The sequence below is a fragment of the Adelges cooleyi genome, unplaced genomic scaffold (assembly GCF_023614345.1).
Source record: "Adelges cooleyi isolate 19-005CV unplaced genomic scaffold, UGA_ACOO_1.1 ACOO_flye_CR_arks_rails_tigmint_CR_PRNA_306, whole genome shotgun sequence".
In the NCBI taxonomy this organism is placed as follows: domain Eukaryota; kingdom Metazoa; phylum Arthropoda; class Insecta; order Hemiptera; family Adelgidae; genus Adelges; species Adelges cooleyi.
Window position 1 is genome coordinate 317038 of NW_026095977.1, and position 26708 is coordinate 343745.

Sequence of the window (26708 nt, forward strand, 5' to 3'; positions counted from 1 at the left end):
ATACGTCGAGTCACACGATATACCATACTGTTTTGCCGTGTACACAATATGACGTTTGAAAAAAAATAATTATCCGAACTTCTGTATGTAACATCTCGAGTACACGTTGGAGTGTTTAAAAAAAAAAATAAATAAATATGATAAATGTACGGTCTCTTATTGAGCTATCAACCGACGAGGATTAATGCCGCCGCGTAGTGTAATAATAATAATAAATATAAAATACACGATACCGAGATAATAATAAAAAAATGTTATAATGTGTCGTTTTTTTAAATTTTTTTTTACGGAATCGCCTTATTCTAATATATCCGAGAAAATAATAATATACATAAATATAATATAATACGCGTACATAAAAATTAAATACCTACATAACGATGAACGCGCTAGGCGGGCCTTCTTTAATCGTCTATTCGCATAAATAACGCACTTACGCTTATTATCCTGCGGTGTAACTTTATTGTAATTTATCGTTAAAAAAAAATATATATAAATATATATATATATATATATATATAAATAAGTGTTACACGTCCGACGGTTTTGGACAGGCTACTACGTTGGGGTTAGACCTGTTGCAATAATTATTGTCAAACGTTCCGGTGTTGTAGGAATAATAATATGATAATAATATTCCGTATCGATTGTGTTCTATGCAAAAATTTCAAACGCCTCGAGACGTGTCTACTGTAAGCAATAATAATAATGATATATTATTATGCGATTACATATGTAAGATAAGAGAACATTATGCATGGCCGCGGCTCGGCCAAATACCCGTTTGGTCTACCTTTAAACGTTCTCAAATGTGTCCGACTCTCGATCTGTCTGACTCAAGGTAAGCGGTTGAAAACAAACCGAACTGCAGAGGACCTTCTTCTGTACATTTTGAGTAAATCCAAAGATAGATTATTACGTTTATAATAAATATGCAGAAAAAACAATCAAAAGTAGTGCCCAAGTATGATATATTTAAAAATTAATCGTAGTTATTATGAAAATATTTTATAATCGTTTTTCGGCCCAAAATTGAATGTCTTCCGAGGCATCTAAAACCCCAACTTTCCAAAAATGAAACGGTTCTATGATGTAAAAAAAAAAGACACTTTAAAGGTATTTCCAAAATTTCTCTTGAAGTTAATAAATTATTGTGGCGAAAAAAATTGTCTATTTAAATGGTGTGTTTAGTTTGTACAATAAAAATGTGTATGGTCATACGATTTAATTATAAAGCTAAAATGTCCTTCTAACGTTAAGCATTCTAAATAAAAACTACTGATATTTTCAAAAAGTCGTCAAAAAGTTTATATTAAAAAAATGCAAATTTTGGGAAGATATGAAATTAAATATAAAACAATTGTTCAAGCATAGTATTGTACAGGTATTATTAAAATATAGAAAATATCATCATAGTATTAATTAAAATACAAGTAAAACGTTGAAGGTGTTTTCACAATACTTCAGTAAGAACATTTCGCTGGATAATTTTGAAACAGTTAATCACCTGTCAAAACATAATTTTTGAAATATTTTTACAAACTTTTTGACAACCAATTTATTAATTGGTTTATTTCCGCAGGCGCTTAACTAATGTACTATAAAGCGGTTATTGTCAATACCTGAATGTGTTTTATCTGGAAATGTGTTCTTTAAAAAAAAATTATTAATATTAATTAAAAGCGTTTACATTTGGAAGAGGTTCTCCAAAATTGACTTCTTATAAGTGTTATTAGCTTATAATAATTATATATTATGTTAAAAGAACGTCTGTTGTTTATGAGCCAATTTAAAGAATTATATTTATAATTTTTGTTTTTTTTTTTTAATGAGTCCGCTGAAATTTTTAAAACTATGACATAGTGCCTATTCGTAATCAGGTAGGGCTAAGTTTGAAAACCTTTTAGAGGGTAGCCTTGGTTTGCATTTGCATTTAGGGTCACACGAGACCAAGGACAAGTGACGGAATTTGCTGTAATTCAAAGTACAAACAACAATTACACGAGTGCATAATATGAATTTCAAATCTCGGGAATTCAAATAACGACCGGACACTTGTAGGTGGTAAACCACAATTGTCTAGGAATATAGTTGTTTTGAGCAATTTGTTTTTTTCCTTCTATTCGCATTGGCGAAAAATCACGAACCCTTGGTGCGCTACTAGAAGCGTTTTTTTTTTTATCCTATTTATTATTAGATCCAATTACCTGGTGGCGGCGGCGGCGGCGGTCTTCTTCTTTTCCCTGCGAATCGGCGGCGGCTTTAGCAATTTGGAATTGGGATTTTTCCGTCCGTAAGTCATGTACATCATCCCTAAAATAAGAAGAAAAAAAAACCTTTAGTTAAGAAACAGGATAACGGGCGTTTTTCAGACCGGTGCAACAGGTCGTCGACAGGTCCAAAACGGGACCGACCGGTAAATGACAAGCCGATCTATTCAAAACGATTGTGTCGTCGTTGCTTTGTATTCCACACCAACGACCACCAGCGACCCACTGGTGTGACTAAAAAACAAACGGCCCACGAGGAAGGGATGTAACGAATTCCCGCAGATGGTAATCGCCGAACGACTGTGCCTAATGTTCGGTATTTTATATTTATTTATTTATTCATATTTTTTTCCCTGAAAGCAAATACGGCTCGGGCCCGACAGCGCCGCCAGAAGTCGTAAAAAGTGCGTTTTTATTGCCGCACGGAAATTTCATTATCCCGCTTGCCCGGAAAATATTGTGTTTAACGTGTGCCGGTTCAGACAGTTGCCTGTACAGACAGGTAAATATAATAATATAATATATATATATATACATATATAATATATACAACGCCGTGGGGCTACGAGTAAACAGCACCTTAGCAGCGCACCGTGTGCACACACATGTCGTCGTCTGGAACCGGTAGGTAAGATTTTCGGTAAGATTGCTACAAAATATGTAGGTACGGTTTTTTTTTTTTTAATGTTTTTCCAAATAGTAATATTTTACAAACGTTAATAAATATAAAAAATAAAAAAAAATACTCGAAAAGACGGTGTGTTGTGTAATATAATTACGACCTCTAAACTGTCACGGGGATATAATATTATTATTATTATTATTATCCGAACGTCGTTAAGTGCTCGCAATTAAGTGCTCCTCGAAAATTAATATCGTGTCGTTTTGGAACAATAAAACTGATAAACAATAATAATTCAATCCGTCGCAAACACAAAACAGATAATATAATAAAATATAGTATATATTCGTTTCGAGTCTGCCCGGTGAATACCTATGTCGAACAACAATGTCGACGTTGGCAAACATATGAAATGTTAATGAGGTCTTACAAAAAAAATTAAATAACACTAATGATGTTACCGTAAAACGTACATAAATCAGCCAGAAACGAGAACAGAGTTATTAAAAATTTTCAAATAGTCAACAGATACACGTTGTCGTTGTAAAATATATATATATATATATATATACATATACTTTATAATGACATCGACTCGTATCTGTATTTTGTGTCCTGTATAACGAAATCGGTAATAAATTTAAATAAAAAAATAATTAAAACGATTGGCTTCGGCGTGCAACCGATTGTGTCCTACAGAGTATTGGGTTCCACGTGTTATACCACCGCACCGTGGTGACCCGCGGGTCGTTAAAAATATAAACATTTATATTTCTAGTTTTTTATAGTATTTTATTTTAATTACCCGCGAGTCGCTCTCCCTTCAGTTCCGTTTGATTCTAAAAACCTCTCACCGTGTCAAAATTGTACATTACTCCTCTCTACGTTTTGGTCAAGTCCTGTATACTTCCATTGACCCCCGGGTCACTCCTGGATCGCCTCGCTTTCTAAATCCTCACACAGACCTACGACGTTTTACACATCTCTTTTATTTTTTCACGACCCAAGTGACACGAATATAAAAAAAGTTAAGGTGGATACGTCTTTCGCAACAACAACAACAACAAAAATCTAACAAAATTTCGCCACTGTGCTCCTCATAACCGACATTTTATTCCAAGTGTTCTTAATGTTAACTCTTATTATATGTACTTTTTCCAAAGCCGTCGAACCGGTTCGATTTTTGTTTCCGACGTTTTAGGTCGCCGATCTACTACAACTACATCATCCGTTGTAGTATACAAGTTTAACGTTAATAATTACTGTTGTTTGTATGTTGTACTAACCCTTGCAATCCATTTCGTCAGAACCGTCTTTGCAGTCCGTTATATTGTTGCACACGTGCTCTAGTTCAAGTGTTTTCCCATCGCCACACTCGTACACCAGTAGATCGGTGTACTCGCTGAAATACAAAAATGACATTAGTATGTCGGTAAAACGAATAACAAAAATATCCTACACCTTTACTTATTTGTTAAGAATATACGGGCTAAGCGTTTGGGAAATAACACGAGTGCACGCTAGACCGACCCAAAACAATGTTAATTATATTTTTGTTTACCCAAAGAAGAAATGTTGAGTTGTAAATTAATAAGACACGTGAAGATGGTATCTTTTTTTTTTTTCATTTTTACTATATAATATTTTATACTGTACTGCAATATTCGAATTATGCTCGTTGGAAAGATGTCAAAAAAAATCATAAAAAAGTATATATTGAAGCCTCGTTGAGAATATTGTAGCTTCCAACCCGTAAAAGATCTAGTAAAAAATAAAAAAAGATATAAGCTTCACACGTGTTGATCGAATGGATAAGACAAAATAGCTCTGAGTCACTTCCCGTGTTGTCGTTTTCTATTTTTTTTACCCAAAATTAAAGATTTTTCGGGTAAACGAAAAAAAAATATTGTTTTAGGGTCGGTTAGCTGTACACACAAATTACATACACTCAGTGCAACTAACTAAGTGTAAATTAGAAGTTATTTAAAGAAAGGGTCGACATTGGCAATGAACATATTATATTTATTTTAATTGGAACGGGCAAGTGCCCAATACAAATATATTTACAGCCGCCAAACAAGTTGATGGATAATGAAATAAAAGGTTTATAATAACAAGAGTTTAAATTTCCTTAACTAAATTATTTAAGCAGCCATTAAATGAAACATGATAGAACAAATCAACATTTAAATCAGTTTTTTTTCAAAGGTTCTAGTTTTAGGTAGTCTAATAAAGGTTAGTGCGGCGAACCAGGCGGACGTGGAACATTACATCTTGTTGGAATCATTTTTAAAAATTGACTTGTAAAGATTCCAGGGCTAGTGACGGACCAGCTGTGTATGATGAAACAACAGTGTAAAGTTTTGCGAGCAAATGGATTATTTTAAAATCTATAAAATTACAATTAATGAAACGTAGCATAAAAGGATGTTTATGAATTAATGTAGTCTGCGGTGTTGATGGAGGGCTGGAAAAGAGGTGCACTATACATCCGGTAGACCGTTGAAGGACTTTGAACGGCGGTTACGAAAAACTTTACACGGGGAAACAAAAGTCAGCACAATGTTCGTGCGACAAAAGCGTTTCGACAAAACCGAATTTACATATAATTGTATTTTATTATTCGTTTAGGCGATAATTAAACCGAGTTTAACACGCACCGTGAACTCGTGTGTGCACATTTGCGTTCCATTTAACGTTTATTATCGTTTCCGGTGTAACCGTTCGAGTCTAGAGCCGTTGTGCACACGGCGGTTCTGCCCAACGGCCGTGTGATTGAATAATTGTTATTACAGTGTCCAGCACCGGTCTGGTGGTCGTTGTCGAATCAAATAGACGACGTAGTAGATACGATAATAATTATTATAATCGTCACTGTCGGACCCGAACGCGGATCACGTCGACAACGAGGGTTGGATTTTTTTGATTTTTTCTCTTATAATAAAGAATAAATAAAATGAAAAAAAAAAAAATAATCCACTAGTCGTTCACTGCACCAGTGGTCCGTCGTCGAAATGTGTACTTGGAACTTGGTACCATTATAATTAAAACACGATTATAATAGCCCGTGATTAAAGTAGTTATTTTTTTTTTTTTTTTTTAGTTCTACATGTTTCATTCGAGTTAAAAGCCAAATTCTGACCGACCGATTATTAAATAATAATTCTCGTAACGGAGTGGTTTTTTTTCTCCATACGCGCGTTTAAGTATTTAATTATGTTTTAATCCGCGCAATAAGTATGGGTTTGATTATACTCCGAGGGGATTACAAGTGGTCCTGTTTTGCAGATTAAAACGACCAATTTTCATTCCATCGTGTATTTGAATTACAGACTTAAATATTCCTCTTCGGGGTCATTTATTTAATAAAAATACCATTAAACATTAATTCGCTATAATAATATTTTATTGGAGTACAAGGAACAAAATGGTGAATTTTCTTTAGATGATTAATTTTCTTTTAACAATCTATAATTTAAATATTCATATAACTGTACACGGTGCTCGGAGGGCGTTGGTTCTGCTGCATTTACTTTTATTACAAAATAAACAGTCAACAGTAATAGTATGATTATTATTTAATTTCATCATTGCCACTATCGCTAACTATGCTACTGATACGGGTTTGTTTACAGGCAATTCAATTCATAATGCTAATATTGAAAGTGTATAAAGATAATCATAACCTATAGTTGTTGATGATAGCGTACAGTTTATTCAAATAGAACGACTAACAGCTACTAATCATAGTGTTAATTGAACTTAGTGGACTTGAAACCGTTTTTTCTAACCAACATGAATATGTTCCAAATAAAATACACCTTTTATGTGTAATTGTTTTGTGTAAAAAAAATAACATTTTCAATTAAAAAATAAAAGGCAATTTAAAATTGAACTAAAGAAGTTGCGGTAATACATTTTTTTCCAGCTTAAATAAGAGGTATTACATTAAAAAATTGTTGAATTTCAATAGGCTGACGGTCAGTAAGTCGGGCCTTAATTAATTAAAATAACTTTAGGACTACTTTCTTGAAGGCCAGCCAAGAATACAGGATTTTTTAAACGGCGTGTAAAATATTAATAGTATTTTTGTGTGAGTTTTTAAGTTTTCAATAATCTCATTCAGTGACAGATGACACAGTTCGCTTACAACTGTGTTGTGCACAACGTCGTGAAAGATTGTAGTAGGTTAATACCGTACCACCCAGATTTTCAGTTATTTGTTTTTGGCATAACGACCGCGTGTTGAATGGATTGGCCGGTCTCCAAGATTCGTATACTTTAGAACAACATTGAATTTTTTTTTTTTACATATTTCGGGACTTTAACGAATATTTAATGCGCTATTATTGTCAATATGTGATTTGAAAATGTCCTATCTGAAGTCTCCCGTACAATTTTTATAAGAATCTGGATTAATACATAGTCAGGGAATAATAACCATAGATAATCAATTCAATTATTAAAACTTAAAAATTATAGTATTGGACAGCTAATCTTAAACAGCTAAGTATAAAATACAGGAAAAATTAAATTTACCTTGGTTCTCTGTGAGTAGATTCGTAGTTGTCTTCATCATCCCAGCAGCCCATGTCGTCGCATAGACCTATTAAGCATTGCTTTATGAGAACAACTGTAAATTGCAAAAAATATCAACACATAATGTCCATAGATGGACACTCCACTGTCGCATGCGTACCGTATACCATGCTTGGCATGCTCTAAGTCTTATTAAAGTGCAATAAGGATGGGACGATAATAGCCCGGTGTACTACTGTGACCAGTGTAACTCCACCGTTATCGCATTACCACGGTGCAACGACGACTGAGTACTTAAAGTACTCAAGTACTCAAGTAACGGAGGGGAAAAGAACCCGGCTTTGGAGATGTAAATACATAAGATTGGGTTTAGAATATTTTGGTCAGGACAAAGATAGAAATGGGAACCAGAGATGAACGTGTAAGGTGGTGGTCTCTTATCGTCGAATCAGATTTATGCACGTTACCCGCGACGGTTGTTACCTACTCGACGTCCGGTTGGCGAAAAAAATATATTATGATATCCAGATGCTAGAGACACCGGTTTTATATGCGCTATAAAACGCGCATCGTATGGAAATTGACAAATAAAAAAAGAAGCTTCTCGAGTAGTAAGTGCTCAATGGTCGGAAACCACCCTCGTGGGTGTTGTGGATCTAACCGTTTCGCTATTATCCAGTCATCGTGTTATCGTTCCCCACAGTTTTTCCATCTCCACCATAGCCCATAGGTACAATATACTATTACTGACAAGGACGCGTCTTATCCGCCAGAAGATCAAATTAAACACAATTGCACCCTGAGCCCTGAGCCCTAAGTCCTTGGACCGTTGGATTGCATTGTTATGGAGGCGAATTATCGCCATAACCGTTTTCGGATATTGTAGGCCATTGTCGAGAGAATCACCGTCGCCCCGCATAGGTCTATACGGAAATTTCGGTGCAAACGTTTGATAAGAGCCATAAAAATTACAATGCCACGTTAAAAGGGTAAAAACAATTTGTTTACAGGCGTTAAAAATCTACGGAAAAACTAAAGCATTATGTAACGGATTTTGCAAACGCTACGTTTGTCAAGTGTGACCGTGTAAATAACCGTCTGTCCAAGCCAAAATGTCTTATTAATGCTGACAAAATATAAAAAACTAAAAAATTATTCTATATATACTTGTAAAGGCCGTAATTTTGATCAATAAATGTCTTAAAATTTAACAAAAAAAAAAAAAAAATTGCAAGATGCGACACGGCAGAGAGTCCAAAACGAAGCCGACCAAAGTAAAACAACTACAAGCAAATCGTTTGATAAAGGAGAGACGATTAATATTATCGGGAATTTTTAATTTTTCAACAGAACACTAATCGTTTGTAATTATATAGTTGATATGGGTCATTGCCAAACCCTAAGTAGGCGATTTGGCAAACCGGGACAAAGATACCGATGAACTTGTGTGTATTATCTACACACGTTTGCTGTCATTCCGCTAATTTTTTAGATAACGTGCAATTATTATTTATCACTACCCAAGATTGGCAACAAAAAAAAAAAAAAAATGTAAAAAAATAATTATGTTTATCGTCCGACGCCATTTAGCCGGTTTGACGCTTTAAAAAATAAACAATTATTATATTAACAAAAACCAAAATACCATTCGAACGACCACGGTTGTGATCACTAAATAAAAAACGATCTTCAGACCAAAATATCCAAACTTACTTACTATACGAGGTCTGCGCCACCGCTCAAGATGCACCGATGGTCGGTCAAGTTGTATTTTGTGCCACAGTTGTGCAGTGGAACGACGAAGAGAGTGACCTCATAGGGATAAGAAATGGATACGTTTGGGGAAACACGGATCGGTCCGTTTGATCGAAATGTTTGCTACGATGAGATTTTTTTGGATTGTTTTAAATGTTTTTTTTAAAAACGATTTATCTCAATCGAAAAGCGCGCTTAAAATTATAGTAAAGATTTTCAATATTATAACATTATTTACATTATTAAATATTTAAGTTTAAATAACGATTGTTAATGGATTGATTAACCTAAGTTAAAGTAAAATTATAGCGACTATTTTCAACAAAAAAAAATATATATTTACATTTTTTGATATTTAAGTTATAAAGATTATTAATCTAAGCACATTATCTATAAAATTAAAATACTAGGATACAGGCATAATGGTTCAGACATGCGACTGGACGGTGTGCCTTGAACGTTAAATGGGCATTTTTTTTTTTTTTTTACATAGTTAATTTATTATTACAGTTTAAACGAGTTGGGTAATATAATATAATATATTAAGCATTCTACACTCTGATTTACATTTTTAGAATATTAAATACTATTTAATCTGAACTAATTTTAATAAACGGGAAGTGAAAAGGGAAATAAAAATATATATATATTTATTTCTAAAAATTATTACTCTCGTAAATTGTAACCTAATTAATTTTATTTTATATGTTTCACGTTTAACGTCTGTATAGGTAAGGTTATTGATCTGGCAACTTGGGATTACAGTCGAGATTGCCGTTTCTTGCACTGACCAAATGAAAATTTGGGACCCGGGGAGGTGGCAATTTCTTTCCGTAGCAAAAGATAAAGAAACTTCCGGTGACCGAAAGTGGAATAACTGAGTTGTTCCCCATTCGGTCAAGCCCATCCCGTCTTAACCTAATTTAGAATCTGTAACCTTAAAACGTTCCTAGTCTTATTATAACTATACTTATAGCTTAACACCTATCGCTCACTAACCTATTGTTAATCGTTAATAATCTAAAACTACAAAAATCAAAAACCCAAACCGAGCCCTAGTTTTTTTTTTTTTTTTTATTAGGGTAATACAGACGTTAAACGTGAAACGATCATCGCAAAACGATTTTATTTACATTGTTACATCGTTTTTAGGGAGCGTTTTACAGAAATTGCTGGAACTTATTCCAATCATTCCCGGCGCCGGGGTCGCTACTCCCGAACTCGGTGGTTAGGTTGCCTTTTACGAACAACACGTGATGCCGGAAATGCATTTTTAGCGCGGCTCCCAGGGGAGACGGTGCAAACTCAGTGTATTCTATTATAGCGGAACCCAAGGAGGACAAAAAGAAGATATCGAGCATAAAATGGAACATGGACCGACGTGGGTTCAGCGGTATCAATGCATAGAATCTAAGCATCAAACAAACATCGGCAGCGGTCCACATTGTTAGTAGTTGGATATATGAATCAACAGGATGTGTCGAGGTGTCTTGTAGTGCAGAGATGTGAAGATATTTTTGTAAAAGTTATTATGGTCGTGGGGTCGAAACGAGCAGCAAACAGACGATCAAACGTGAACGGGTCGAAGACTGTCGGGAAACGATCAGTGTTGTTGACGTTTTTGGGTTGGTTTATGAAGGCTAGCCGGATGCCGGGCAGCGTGTTTATTGGGTTTGGATTGGCCGTTCCAAAAGAAAATGTTTACCAAAGAGTGAAAATACGATCTGACACACATCCCATAACCTGCGGGGGGGCGTTCGAAGCGTTATTAGTAAAAAAAAATAGTAACCAAAAAAACATAAAAAATCTATTGTAAGAACAATAGTTTTGGCCGCGTTAAACGTGTAAAAAATAATTGTTTATTTTTATTCAGCGTTTTTCGAGCAGGGTTTTTTTTTAGAAAATGTCTAAATGGCAATCACCGTCAACGCTACTGTTCGGTCGGCTCTCTTACACAACACTTGTGGACTACCACTCGAAAAATACCAAAATAAAAAACCACCACCGAAGAACCCAAAACGGTAATGAGACCGTCGGGCAGCAGTTCTCGACAACACTCTCTTGTAGTATTTTTTTTTTTTGGCAGGCCCATCACTATTGTGATAATGATAATAATAATGTAAATATTTTATTGATTCGCTATACCTAGCCAGCCAACAAGGGCGCACACACGACCCTCGGAGGGAAATATAAAGGTAATATTTGGGTAACGAAACATAAAAGAATATTTCAAGGAAACCGCCAATGCCCATACGAACCGAAATCGTTGTTTGCTTACCGATATTGATTGATAAACGTTTGTTTAGGTGATCACCTTTTTTTTAATGTTTTTTTTTTTGAGGGGGGGAGTCCCTTTAAACGTTTTGTCATGCTCGAAATTACAAAAAGCAATTTGAATAATTAATCGGGAACGCTTCGCCGAGCGCACACGTGCACAGAAAATAAAAATATATAAGGTAGCACCAAACCTTATGCAAAGGCCAATCCAAAAGGATACCACGGAAAATGCTTAATGCCCAAAATGACAGACGACCTAAACCGTTTTTGAGTGTTAAAAATTTTAAACGTACTGGTAAATTAACAACGTAGAAGAAATGCAGTCGCCAACATGTTTTCGCATAAGATTAGACCAATAAAGTTATTCGAATTTGTTAAATATACAGTTTTGTTTTTACTGTAAAAACTAAAGTCCTCAACTCAAAAGCACAACAACACTTGCACAACTTTTAGCTAAAAATATTAAAAAATTAATGAATAATTCAATTCAAACCGAATGCGCGGCCACTGTCCTTATGAAAGTTTCGATGAATTCAAAAGATAAAAAAAGGTTATTATTTAATTCCGAATTCGTTTTCATAAAAAATATTTTAGTGTATACACCGTTGTAAAAAAATGACGATGCAAAATTTTTTATCATATTAGATGAATATAAATATTCGCTACAATGTTTATATTGTCTTTGGCCATAATTTATTAGGATTTTAATTTATATTAAAAAAAAACGCGATTTACATTTTTCGTAAGTTACAAAATAACTTTTTCTTATGTTTTTTTAAATTAAACGCGGGCACCTGGATTTTTAGCTGCTAAAACTTACTTTGGCCATATTGATTCGAAATGTAACAACTGGCGGCACACACCATACGGTTGGTTGGTAACGAATTTGATTAAATATTTTGTTTTGACGAGTCACGCTAAAAGTTTCCATAAAAACTTATTTATAACTAATACGCCATTGATTTTGGTCGAGTAAAATAATAATGAATTTTTGCTTGATTTCTACAATTTGCTTCGAATTGAATATTGAAAACGATTTGTAAATTTAAGTGCGTTTTTAATAAAAAGTTTAGGGAATGTCATCTGGGCGTGGAATTCAGCGTTGGGAAAATATTTTTCAACCCATAGGGTCGGTCATAATATTATTCTGTCTCGTCCATAATGCGGACAAAGATATCGATAAGACGAGCAGACGACCTTCTTTGTGTTAAAATTCATAGTCTGAGTCACTCGTGTAACTCTGCTGTAAAGAATTATACACAATATGGGGCTTAACCTTTTTGAAATTATAATATTGTCCCGTATGTCTTCGAATTCCGAATGTAAATTAAAACAATATAGACATAGATTAGTCATTTTGATAACCATCCTAGCCGGGAAAATGATTGCTGTCCGTCACAGAGCAAATCATTTGATCTGCTGACAACATACACGACAAGTGTATGGACCGCGTTATACAGGTTTCCTTTACAACGTCCGTAGTTGGCCAACACGCCAATTGAGTGTTCGACTAAATATTAAATTACCATTTGGCCGTCTTCCATAGTTTGACTTCACGGTCGCGCCTAATTGCCGTCGTAAATCGATTTTCAGAAAATCCACAATGATCGCATAACGTCGATAGCTGTTATACTGTTTACCGTCCCAAGACCAAGTAGTAGAGCCGGCCGAGGAAAAAGGCCAAACGCATGAGATGTAGTAGATCAAGCAGTTATCTATGGAGCTGAAAGGCGAACAAGGCGGTTGTCACGTCATAGAAAATAATAAAAGGGCAAGAAGATGAAAAATAACAGCCGACCATGAACTACTAAAAAAAAAACATTTCAGTGTTATGAAGACGGGACGTTTTCGTGTGTTTCCCCGTTGGATGAATATATTTCAAAACAGTAAAATAGCACAGACCACGCACGTTATCGTACGGGTTTAAAAGCGAATTTAGGCGGTTATTTATGACGTTGCACTAGACCACATACTTCACCGAGTGGCAACTGCTGACGTTATTTCATTGCTCGGCTGTGCCCTTATCGTCGACGACACCCGCGAAAACGAATAAAATAAAATAATATATCACTATCACATACACACACACACACAGTATACATGCCACTTGTATATATTTATATATACACATTTTTAAATCACACACACGAAGCCCTAATTCTACAGAGTCGCCAATGATAACGGTACGGTTCCAAACCGATCACTCAGCGGATTAGTGTTAACGCGCTAAACTGCCGACATGACAACAGCAGGTGCTTAGGATCGTTAAAATATATTGTACTACCTTCGCCGTCGAACAATGGTTACAAACGAAACCACCGAACAGTCGGGTCTCGCACGTGGAAATTCATAACAAATACAGCCGTACTCGGACTAGAACGCCATCGGAAGTCTGTGAATAAAGTTTTCTCCAAAGCAAATTAAAAACAAAAACTTCTCAGGTGTCGCATCGAAGCCAAACAGCTCTCGATCCTCGACCGAACGGATATTTGAAGTGTACAGAGTGAATTTATTTTCAACTTGGTATTGCCGTCGTGTCGTCGTCGGCTTGCCAGGAAGGTCTCTCGTCAATAGCCCAATATTAATACTATTCAGAAGCGGTATTAGTTAGCGGATCGAAGATTTCGCGTTTGCAATCCGACCGAGACACATCCGCGAGGGCTGTAAATTTAGGTCCATTGTGTAATGTCAGTTGATTCCCTCTCGAATCCGAATTAGACAGGCATTCTGGATTTGCTAGAGCTTCGATTAGGAATTCATTCAGAGCGTCTCCCGCGGTACATAGAATACAAGAGCTTTAACTGTGATGACTGGCGAGACGCGTACGCAAGTAGACTCCAAAGGGATTTGCAAACGGACGGCTCTCTGATTACGACCGTTGCACAGCACTATAGGCATTAGTCGAGGATAACGACTCGCGATAGTATTCCTTATGACGTTTACCGAATTTAATCCGTAGGATTTGCCGAGGAGAGATTACAGAGACTTACAGCGACAGCCGTTGTTGTACGCTTCTAGTTTTTTAGTAGATCCTAATACCCGAAATCGCTGAACCGAATTGGGAAAACACCATCTTGCCGCCGGCAAATACTCACTCGACGTTGTGATGAGAATTAAATCACGCGAGCCCTAGAGCTCCAAAATATAATGCATATCCAACCGATTCTATCACGAACAAGACAGCAAGAGCAAAACTTTAAAGGTCGACTACCGAAACGCTCCTCGGTCTGGTGCGCGGCTTTCAGCTGTACTCATTATTTTGTCTAAGGCGAACACATGTTCCCCTAAGGGAATGCTTACTAAGGGACGTACAATAAACTTCTTATAGACAATGTATAGCGAATCAGGGGAGTTTCCGAGAGCGGTATTGTTCAAGCCTTTCGGCGAAAATGCTCGTCGCCGCCAGGCTAACAATATTTTCATATGATATACGGTGCCGGATTAAATCCCAGAGGTACTGCCTGCAGAATATGACTATGATACGTTTAAAAATAACCTCGACACGCAAAATATTATCAGAGGCTATAAAATGTGTACGTAGACTTTTATTATTCCAGAACAGTTCCGTTAAAACGATACAATCTGTAGTGAACCGAATAGCTAGATTGGTTTTTAAATGGACCCAACGCTATAGGCTACTGCACCGCAACGATTTACTACATACTGAAAAACAAACTGGGTCAAAATAAGAAAGAAGAGACTAGGTTCTAAGTTACGAGTGCAAGCTATTCGACTAGAAAATCTATATAAAAGCCGAAACCTAATCCGTGGTAGTTTCAAGTGCATATTTTTAAGTATCGAATTACGCTGTGGGAACAGTTAGCCGACCGATGTGGTATATTAGGGTTTTGGGAAAAAAATGGACGCTCACAAAAATGCAACTACCGTTTTTTACAACTAACGTGACCTCGGTCGACGGCGATACATGAACGAATTGTGTGGTTAACATTATGAAAAATAAAAAGCAGCCTGCGCCTAAAACTTTTTAGTGAAATATATAAACTGTTATTTAGACTTACCAATACACAAAAAGTACAGGAGCGCCGGAGTTATTATGACCAATCCCAAGATAATAAGAAGTTTCATGCTAATTCTTCGCCAAATTTTCAAGACAAAATTATAGCAAGAAACCTGTAATACAAAAAAAAAAACAATTTTAACATAAATAAAGTAAGTACAGCATAGTTGGGTAGAGCAGGTGACAGGTCTAAATTAATTATTACAACTGAAAGTGTTATAATCAAATAAACGCTTTGATTCCAACCTGTATTGGTAGAAATGCAAATATCATTAAATGCATTTATAACAGCTTATGACCATTAAAATAAGCTTAAAAATATATTTTTAGTAGGGTGCATACGATTGGGGTTGATCGTCTGTGTAGAAACAATTCCGTCTCAGCTTCGCACCGAGGCTAAAATATTCAAGACAAACGCACAGATTGGTATTTTTATTTTTTTTTTATAAATCATAAAAGTAAATGGTGTGCCTTCACTCAGGGTGACATTGAACGTACTTGATGTGTTTAATTGAAAAAGATTTTTTGATTAAAATTTTGTACCTAGCCCCCGTCCCTGCCAACTAATAGGGACATTGGACAGTCACAATGTCAATTCAAATCGTTAATAATTACAACCCTTAAACTCGGTACGGAAAAATAGATCCCACAGTAAAAGTCGGTAGCAATGAAAAAAAAGTAGTCAGATGCAAACGATTATTTTTAATGGTTGCAGTGTGTACGACTATCGCGGTCTATCTAGATGTCACCGCGGGACGTGGAATGGAAACCATAAAGGTTTTGCGTTGTATTTTTTTGTCAGCGAATTCCCATGGGGAATATTTCAAGATGATAAACGTTATCTATTTAATACAAAAACCCTAAGCTGTTTTATTTATTTTTTTTTTTACGATCCAAAAGAAACGCGCTCAAGGTCGTCCGCTCACACAATGCGACCGAGATCTTTGAACGATAATTAATGTTTATGTCTAACAGGGGAAAACATTTTCTAGAAATTAACAATATTTATGGGAGTTTTTTTTTTTTTTTTTTTTGTCAACAACTCAGCATTAAAATAATTTGCAGGGTACTCCGAAGACAATGGTGTTATATTTAGTCATCTGCTAGACCGGCGAAGGGTGTGCTCGCCGAAAGTTTATCAAGTATAATGTTTTATACATTTTGTTTCGAAAAAAAGTTTTCCCCGCCGCGTTAAGGGTGACGAATGTAATTAAGGCGTTTTTTCTCCCCTTCAAGCGCGGTCGGTCAACACACAGTGCACGGGTGTGTAACACCAAAAGAATTAACGATGTTGCCCCAAAGGCGGCCGTACAATGTTAGCCTCCCTGTTTTTTTTTTTTAGATTTTCCAGAATTCAGCCCGCGAAGCGATTTCGTGTTAAAGCCCAATTCCGGGTAAACCTAACCTTCCTCGAGGATTTATCAAGTGCGTCGTCCGTCGCCGTAATGTGATTAGTCGCGGAAATCTCCTCTGGATAAACCTATCTTATTATAATCCTTTATACAATAGCTCCGCTTTGATGTGCCGGCGATAAACATAAAATATACTTCTGTACATATATATACATATAGAATACGGTTTTATTGCCTGCCGGATCCGGCAGGTTTGTTAAAAAGGTCCACAGACGTGCCCGGCCTCGATAATCGTGCCGCTCCTTATAAACGGCAAAGGGAGAAGGGCTGCCATTAGGGCGTCCCCCGTGTAATCTAAATAAAGCTGTTTTATTAAAAAGAAAGTGGCCCGACCACTTAGTGTGATCGTAAAAAAAAAAAAAAAAAAAAACGGATAGAAAAATCAAGTAGACCTTTTTAATTTTGTGTGTATTGCGCAAACGTCCCGACCATAGAATGCCACGATAACACGCGAAGGGTGAGTCCAAGCAAAAATGTCCGAGAATATATACTAGGTACTTGAAAATTGACTACGTCCAAACGAATTTTACGACACTGTATATTTTGACACTTTTCCCCTGTTCCCTATGTGGTACATACATCATGATGTATATAACACTGCGGACAAAAGAGCCGTGTCTTCGTAATGGGTTTTCCGGCGAGCAGCTATATAGTAAATAAGCGGTGTGCGACCGACAATGTCCCAAAAGGGAAATGAGAAAACACATATTAACCGACTGCCAGCGACGAATGAGTGTTCACACAAGCAGCAAGCCTTTGGCGCGGTAAAAAAAAAAAAAAAATTACAAAAAAAAAAATGATTTTCGACAAGTCTGCGTGACAGTGTAACTCGGATGGGCTGTGTGTTTGCCAAAAGGCCAGACGCGGTCGAATCAAAATTTGTTGGCGAGCATTTCAACGTTATTGCCATTACAATAATATGTCTGAAAACCTACACACACACACACACACACACGCCCCGAGGGGAAAGAAATACAATCTTCGCTCATAACTTTAAGTCTCTGTGAAATGTAAACCGCGCGAAAAGACCATAAACGAAAAAAAAAAAACCACATACGCCTAAGTATAATAGCAATGGATTCAGATTGCCATCTAATTTCGAGAAAACGCATTCGAAGAGCCGGGAGGGTTAAAAAGAAACTCGACTTTGACTTCTACCAGCACTGATAGAGACTTTAATAGAAATGTGTGAAATGAGTTTACAGTTGACGTTTTTTTTTTTTTTTTTTTTTCACTTAACGTTATTAATTTAAAAGCAAATCTATGTTTGCCAACGTTACTCGAGAATAAGGTTATGTGGAAACAGATAAAACGACGTTATTAAACAGTTTTTTAAATCAACGCGAACTAACTAACGAGTTAACGCTCGTAAACTGATTGAATTTCATAAAAGAAAAAAACATCATTATTCTATTTACAATTACAATTATTTCTAGTTCTAATAGTTAGTAACAAGTTTATCACTCTGATACAGATAGATTTATATATTTTCAATGTGGATGAGTCAGATAGTTAACAGATGTTTTATTCATAATGTTTACAGATATTGTATAAATGTGAAAACTATTCATTAACCTCTTTACAAAAAAAAACAATATATTGATATTATTGTTATTTTTTTTTTAAGAGGTGTTAAAAAAAATCCATTAAAATCTTTGCGTTATTAGTATTTTATATTTTAACAAAAAACAAATCAACAAGCTTCGTAATGTGTTTTCATTGAATTTAAAAATATAATATATATACAAAGGGTTTAAGTTTTTATAAGGCTGAACACTATCATTTTAATAATTATTAGTCATAAGAAATATAGTTATCTTATTACAAGCAACAATTAGTAGTTGTTGTTGTAATAAAATGTCAGCAATTCAATGGAACAGTGAATTAGTCGTTTATTAAGTTCCCTAACTTTGCTTTTATACAGTTTATTTATATTTTCTAAAAGGAAACGAATCCCACCGAGACTATGGTGGTACACTAAATTGTTGTCAACGCTTTATTGTTTGACAAAGTAATCGTTAAAGTAAAACTCATAAGTCGAGTGTAAAACGATTATGTTCAGCAATCGATTCGTGCAAACTAAATAATTATTGTAAATGGAAAACGTTGATTTGTACCGACCAATTCGCTTTGTACTGTAATGTATTAATAATAATATTATATTTCCATCGTGAATATCAATTAATTTTTTTAATTGCTTTTTTTAAAATGTTAATAATTAAAATTTGGCGCTCGTTGATCGCAGGAAACAAGTAAAGAGATTAAAACGAGATTAAAAAATATATAAATAAATAATCGAACTCATCGTTTGGGGTGAATAAAAGTAATTTTTTTTTTTTTTTATAAATGTCAAAGGATGACGTTTTTAGACGAGTGATAGTGTATTTTAATTATTAGTTATGCATATTTTTGCGTTCGTTAATTAATTCACGCTGTACAAAAAAAAAACCCCGAACAGATACGCTCTGGAGATAATAATATTATATAACATATAAGTTTATTGCCAGACCGTAGGTCACATAATATCGTGTCACTGAAATATTATCCAAGTGCATAACAAAAAAAAAAAAAAATAATAATAAAAATGCCGAATACGTCTATTTTCTCATTACGAGTCGGGTAATGTAATAAAAAAAAAAAAAATCAATGGGAAAAAAAACACATAAAAATGTTTTCTATCTTTCACAAACCATCGAATATGGTAGCGACCGACAAAACCAGTATAATATACTGATGTCTCACGATGATTTGCTTGTACTATACGAATGTCTTCTGAGAAAATCTAATTAAAAAAAAAAACCAACTAATTAATTCAACAATTGTTGTATACAATTGTCTTTTGATTTAGATAAGTTAACAGTCGATTGCGTTAAGGGGAGTTTAACCGAGATCGTTAAATTGAAGAAAAAAAAACACATTTTCAGCTGACAACAATCACAGAGTGCGTCCGGCTTATAGGAATTCAAACTGGAAATCTAGTCACAAATTGTTTGCTCCTTATTGTGGTACTCTAACGCATAATATGTTCACAGCTTCGGTGCAAAGACGGGATGGTATTGATTTTACAATTATTATGGGTTTTCGACAGAGAACAATATGTTTTTATCCACCACAATCGACACCGGCACCGTAATGGGGTAAACGCGGGGAGGGCGTTAGGGGAAATGAGCCGTATAAAAATGATAAGAGTATCTAAGGTGTCTAAAGGCGGACAAGCTGATTGAACACGAGACGTTGACGCGAATGGGCGATCGATCAGTTGCAGTTCACATCCTAATCGAAAGCATCTGCGAAGCCGTTCGTTTAAACCACAAGGACGCGAGGACTCTCTGATTGATCGAGGTTGTTCGCAACCATCAAAATATAGATGAAAAAATGCACACGTACAATTGATTTTGGAATTAACGAGAACGTGCAAACGGTAATGAGACGTCGGAATTCGCGTAAGAATGCATAATATTAAATTGTTCATCTTGGAGGAACGTCGTGAACGGTAAATGATGCATTCGGTTTTTCACTTAAGCAACGCAAATGCCGTAGAGCAACGAATATGTTCCGGTTTTGGATATAATGATGGCTCGACGACTCTAATCATAGGGTAACCGAAGAGGTTTATTATTATTTAATTTTTTTTTTTTCCTTCAGCCAAACATCCCACAAGACGTTCCAAGCAATATACATTAAATATCGATTGCCTCGAGACATATATATATATATATATATATATTCCAGTGAATTCTACTGGAACACCCTGTACACGTGCATTATACTCATGGACTTCATATGCGGCTGCCGCGCGTTGTTATTATCATTACCATTATTATTTCATAACATATTAAAGTTTATATAATGCTATACGGTACGAATATCCTGCACGGTATCGACACGACGGAGAAAACGCAATCCGGCTGGGTTTAGCATAATATAATATCACAATAAATCAAAAACGACTCTGCTGGGGGACCTGCCGGAATTACAGTTAAGCTGTTGCGGAAGGTCATTATTTTACACACACACACACGCGTATATATTTCATTCGGACGGTCCTTTTTTGTATATATGTGTAATACACAACTTGCCTCACCGCAGTGGTCTGAAACAAATTACACCGGCACTTGGTAACGCCAATAGGACATGCGAGAAATGGAAATACACATGATAATAATAATAATATTATGACACGTGATAACTTATTAAACAAATTGTCGGACAAACGAAACCGGTACGGTTGGAAAATTGACGGTTAATTAAAAATGTGTTAGTACGGCGTAGACTTAAAGCACCGGTAAAAATAATCGAGAAATAATAGCGGCAAAAAAAAAATTATAGAATAACAGAGTCGCACTAGGTACGGGTAACAATAATAATTGCGCGGTAAAAAAATAATAAAAAATTAAAACTGGCGGCGGCGTTGGGTTCAAACGAGGGCGGCGAGTTTAATAGATTTAATTTTATTATTATGCATTATTTTTTGTTTTGCACAATTAAAACGTTCGTTAATGATATTTAGGTTTATATTAGTATATAATATGTACGTTTATTACTGATGGTTTTTTTTTTTTCGCGTTTGAAGTTTAATTTATTGCTTAATAAAACCTTTTTGTTTTCTTATTTTCGTATAAACGTTATTAATGCGTAATTAAACAGACAAAAAGCGTCGAATCGCGTTTTTTATTACATCACAAAACTCGTAACTTTATTATTATTTTATTTTTTTTTTAGTATTATCAGTGCAGTGGTAGGTAGTGGTGCTATATAATAATAACATTATAATATTGTACACTAGACAAACATTCTAGCGCGTCCAAAGCGTTACATCAAACACCTTTGTCGGTAATAAATAATAATAATAATATGCGGTTTTATATGTATATATATTATATTTTAAGCCTCGCATTACTACACTACTCGAACTCGCCATTTGTTAGCCAGCCGGATAACTAATGTTATATTAATATATGTGTTTCGACTAACTGAAGGATAATTACATTTTTTTTTTTTCTATTATTTCCATACCGGAGGATTGCAATGCATTTGTGTTGTTGCGCGTTGTATAAAATTAATTAAAACAATATTTTTTGGTGAAAAAAAAATAATGATTACGTTCATATTAGCGTCTCTCCGACGGTGTTTACAGTTTGCGCTATATTGTTCTAGATTTTATATTTTCTGTACTCGGTAATACTATTATTGAATATATTATAATATATAATATTATAAAAAATAATGAAACTCGGGTAAAAAAAAAATAATAATAATAAAAACCAATTTGAATTCTAATTTTTTTTTTTTTTTTTACCTTGAAACCAACAGGTTAACCGCAACAATAAGGTAACAAAATATTTTTAAAAAAATATGCGCGCATTCGACAATTCAACAATTATTACAATGATAATAACTCATGTATGCCCACGCGGTGTACATCAACTGTGTATATTTCATTTTGTTGAAACAGTAGGCAGGTTTGCTTTAAAATAAAATAATTTAAAAAAAAATAACACAAACGTTTAACCGCTCTTCTTCTGTTGTATGCCTTACCCGAACGAGCGAGGTGTCTCCGCCGTCAGTGATATTCCACGTTTGTCGAGTTGTTCATTATCTTTATATATATTATATACATATTTTTATATTATAGATTGTCGTCGATCATGACCTATATTGTCAACATTTTATCTCTGGTGAATTCGGATTAAACCACCCAAACCTCCTAACACCATTATGTTATTATTGTTTTTTATAATCTACGTTACAAAACGACAAACGGTTCGCCTAGATACTAATATAAGTGAAAAATATATTTGTCGATATTTTTCAGTTGCATATAATGTTCTATCGGTTAAAACATTTCTGTTTTTTTTTACCAAAACACCACAAATACTTAATTATCAAACCAAATGTTATAATATGGCAGCAACAGCGAACGACAACGTTACCAAACCAGAATTTCGTTAAATTAAAACAATTTACATATTGTAATAAATGCTGAATATAGTATGGACATTTTTTTTTTAAATTAGTCAATAAAAACTATTTCAAAATTAACCGACGCCACAACGAAACGTTTAAATGTGTTAATTTATTTTTTACAACTTCGAACTCGGCTAACCTATTGGAATTCAGTGTTATCAATGTTATTTCAAGCAACGTATTCAGTTGTACTAATGACAAACAATGTAAATTTTCGAGTGGCAACGTATTAAGAAAAAGCCACACTTGATGAATTTTAAATTTTTGAAATTTATCACTCGAATTTAATTTTATAACTTTGAGCGTTGGATAGTAATTTTTTAGATATTTGTAAAACTAGCTATATTTTTTTGAACCAACCCGGTTAAACAGTATTGTTTTTCGATGCGTTTTCGAAATTTCAAAAATTGGAACGACCTAATTAATAGCTATTATTAGTTGTGAGCATCTCTAAACGACGGTCGTGTGGCGTCCTCTAAATAATGTTACAAATTATACACATTTTTCTTATACTTAGGCGGTAAAAAAGCTATTTCGAAATCAACCCTGCGGTGCCGGTCGTGATACAACATGTTTATTACATAATTTTATATTGTAAAAAAATTAGAATAAATATTTTTTTAACTTGGTGGCGCCCTATAAATTGTTGTCCATCAGATATAATAACAAAAATTTGTTTTTTGAATGTATTTCTACTTGTTTTTCCCGAATTCTCGACTTTATAATTATTTATAATAAAAAATTCGTTCATAAAAAATTCTAAGGGCGAAATCGGGCATCGAAGGGTTGATTTTCGGAATGTTTTCTCGAAGGGTTAATTTTTTTTTTAACGTTAACGATATTAAAAAAATTAACAAGTCGTTATAGTGTTTTATTGATAAAATTGAAAAAAAAAAACGTTCCTTAAAAATTTGGAATTTATGAAGTAATAAAAAATTTGCGATTAAAAAAAAATTAAACGTTTTTTTTTTTTTTTTAAAGTCATGCAAAAATTTAATAAAACAATAATAGTAACGGAATATGCTCACCAGTAACGCGTAAATGTAACGGAGCGGGCGCACCAGCCGGACTAGTCGACTTTGAGTCGGTGAGTTCGGCGTGGCTGGCGCGGTGTCGTTGTCGTTGGACTCAATCGTGACTTCCGTGTTGGCAGGTGTAGTAAACGAAGCTCGCGGCGACTGCAACGATGGCCAAGGAAAGCGAATCTAAACGACGGGCCATGTGTGCAACGGCCTTTTATCCGTGTGCCCGAGACGGGCGGCAGAAGCATTGCGCATCCCACGACCAACCCAGTGTGCGTCGCGGTGTAACGTCTAGCGCGCGCCGTCTGCCGCGGACGCCACCGCCGCCGCCACCGCCACCGCCCGTCCGCGCGTGGACTGACCGCGTCGGGTGACGGCGGCGGTGGCGGCCACGGGCTGCGGGTGTACCGCACGTTCGAGCGGCGGCGGCGGTGGGTCGGGGGCGGACTTTTGGGGGCGCGCACCGAACGATGTGACACACCCCGAAATTCGAAAACGGCCGCCGGCGGACCGCCGGCATTCGTCTACGAGCGTTCGCCTTGTTCGCATATTGCGCCAGATCGGCCGCCGCCGACGCGGCCGTCAAGCCGTAACGGTCGCGCTACCGTCCAACACAATATTGGATGTATTCGGAAAAACCCAAAAAATATTTTTTAAAAAAAATGTTTAAACAATCGCAACTTATAATAAACGCAATTTTTTTTGCAATCTGAAACCGCTTTTTACCTCTTATTGACTTTTTAATCGGTTTCAATTTATGTTTTTCGCTGCCAATTTTTCGCGTTTCGAACTGAAATAGTTGGTTTGATTTTCCAATTACGCCAATACACAACTCTAGTCTATAATTACTGTTGTAACGATATTTTATTGTTCGCTATTAATTCCGTCCGCCGTATAATAACGTCTTACAATTAGATGCGATTAAATTGTATGTAAACTTGTTTTTCTTTTTCAGTTTCAATTCCTTCCGAGTGACTCAATCGGTGATAGCCGATAATTATAAAAATTCTTGGCTGCAATTGCGTTTAAAAACAAATTTACAACCGATAAAACAGTCAACAACCACATTTTTTCCGTGTAAAATCCTATGTTTATTAACGAAAAACGTTTTGTTCTGTACATTTTTACAAGGTATTTTACATTACAAGTAAATGAAAATTATAAAATTAAACGTGTGGTCAAATACTGATGTATGAATTGCTTAAAGTCATTTGAATTTCGTTATAAAGTAAAAACCGTATATTGACGTGAGTAACTATTAACATTAACTAAAAATAGTATAACCTAATTATATAGAAATACAAATTAAAAAACCAGTGTTTACAATCAGCAATAAACATTCACTATTATAATGAGTATTTTTGTTCCAATCATCAAAAACTAGCTGTGTTTTTTCTGTTTTTCGAGTAACTTTAAAACTACAATGATCTACTTCTATCCCATACCAACCTAACAGTATTTATATATATATTAATTTGTTTTTTTAATGATTTAAAAAAAAGAGAGAGGGTGACACGGTCGGCATTACTTGGTAATGTATAATTTATAAATAATACTACAATTATTATTCTTTCTTCGTCAACAGTGAATAATTATTTTTTAAAACTACGGTTCCCAGAAAAATATTAATTAAAATATGCTGTTTATGGTCTTGACGGTTACTTCGGTTATCCAATAACGTCGTGATAACCGAAAAAAACCACATTTTATTATTATATTATTGTGAATGAAATTTATGCGCATTAAAAAAACAATCCTTATAAAGCATTAACGGCTTGACGATTTCCTTCTAAAATTGCTTTCAATTCTATGAAAAGGAACTTTTAATTAAAACGTAATCGAAAATAAATTTAAATAATTACACAATTTTGAGCAAACATAAATTGTATATAATATATTGCAAAAGCTACACAGACTGTGTTTAGTCTGCTGTGAAGATGTAAAGGCTTGAAATAACATAATATATTTTAGTAGTAGTTACTCAAAAACGTTATTAACAAAATACTCAAGTTTAACTGACTACAATTTCAGTATACAAATTCTTTGTTTTTATGGTTTTCTCAACTATATTGTATTCTAACAACATCATCGCCCGCCGGACAGACGATCTATTAAAATATATATATATATATATGAAAGTCCTTTTAAACGGTTTAATAAACATGCTTTATTTTTAGATATTTTTTTTTTTTTATATTCTGACCGTTCTGGTAACAGTAAAATTAATTTTTTGTGACGCGAGCGACGTTAAGTAACATATTAAAATAACGAGAGAGAGAATAATAATGTATTTTAATTTGTTCTCGTTTGCCAACCTTTTTTTAATTTACTGCTTATTAAAAATTGATTAATACAAGTAGTATACCACCAAACGGAATGTCATCACAGCCTATCTTGTTTTGAACTTGTATCGACTCCTGAAACTATATGTGTTTCTTTTTTAATATACAAATTTTGGTTCAAATTGTGTACTTTCAGGCTGATCATAGTTACATCAAAACTTAGTATCAGTAAAATGACTTCAAGGTGTGAGACCTGTTTTTTTTATCAAGCGAAATAAACATATTTAACAGAGTCATCTAGAAACTATCTCTCTGAAAAACGGTTGAAAATGGCCAAAAATTGTACACAGAAGTATTAACAAAAGTAAAGTAATATATTATATATTTTTTAACGCTAAATTCAAATAAATTTGAGTAAGAAATATATAATATTTTTTACTGTACATTTTGTGTCGAAACACACATTTCATCTTGAGAATGTATTAAGATGAACCGTTATCGTTGTTATCAATCAAGACTGGTGTGACCATTTTTACAAGTGGGT

General features: G+C 34.8%; 1 protein-coding gene across 1 annotated transcript in view; it reads right to left on the bottom strand.

The window, feature by feature from the left end:
* Positions 1-24045, bottom strand: part of LOC126839541 (uncharacterized) — a 56185-nt gene extending 32140 nt beyond the window's left edge. Inside the window, exons 1-5 of the mRNA XM_050574904.1 lie at positions 23889-24045; positions 15483-15594; positions 7432-7525; positions 4179-4294; positions 2208-2313 (exon numbers count right to left, since the gene is read on the bottom strand). Coding sequence (XP_050430861.1) covers positions 2208-2313; positions 4179-4294; positions 7432-7525; positions 15483-15549 — 383 coding nt within the window. The 5' untranslated portion in view covers positions 15550-15594; positions 23889-24045. The remainder of the gene's footprint in view (positions 1-2207; positions 2314-4178; positions 4295-7431; positions 7526-15482; positions 15595-23888) is intronic.
* Between the last annotated feature and the right edge of the window lie 2663 nt (positions 24046-26708).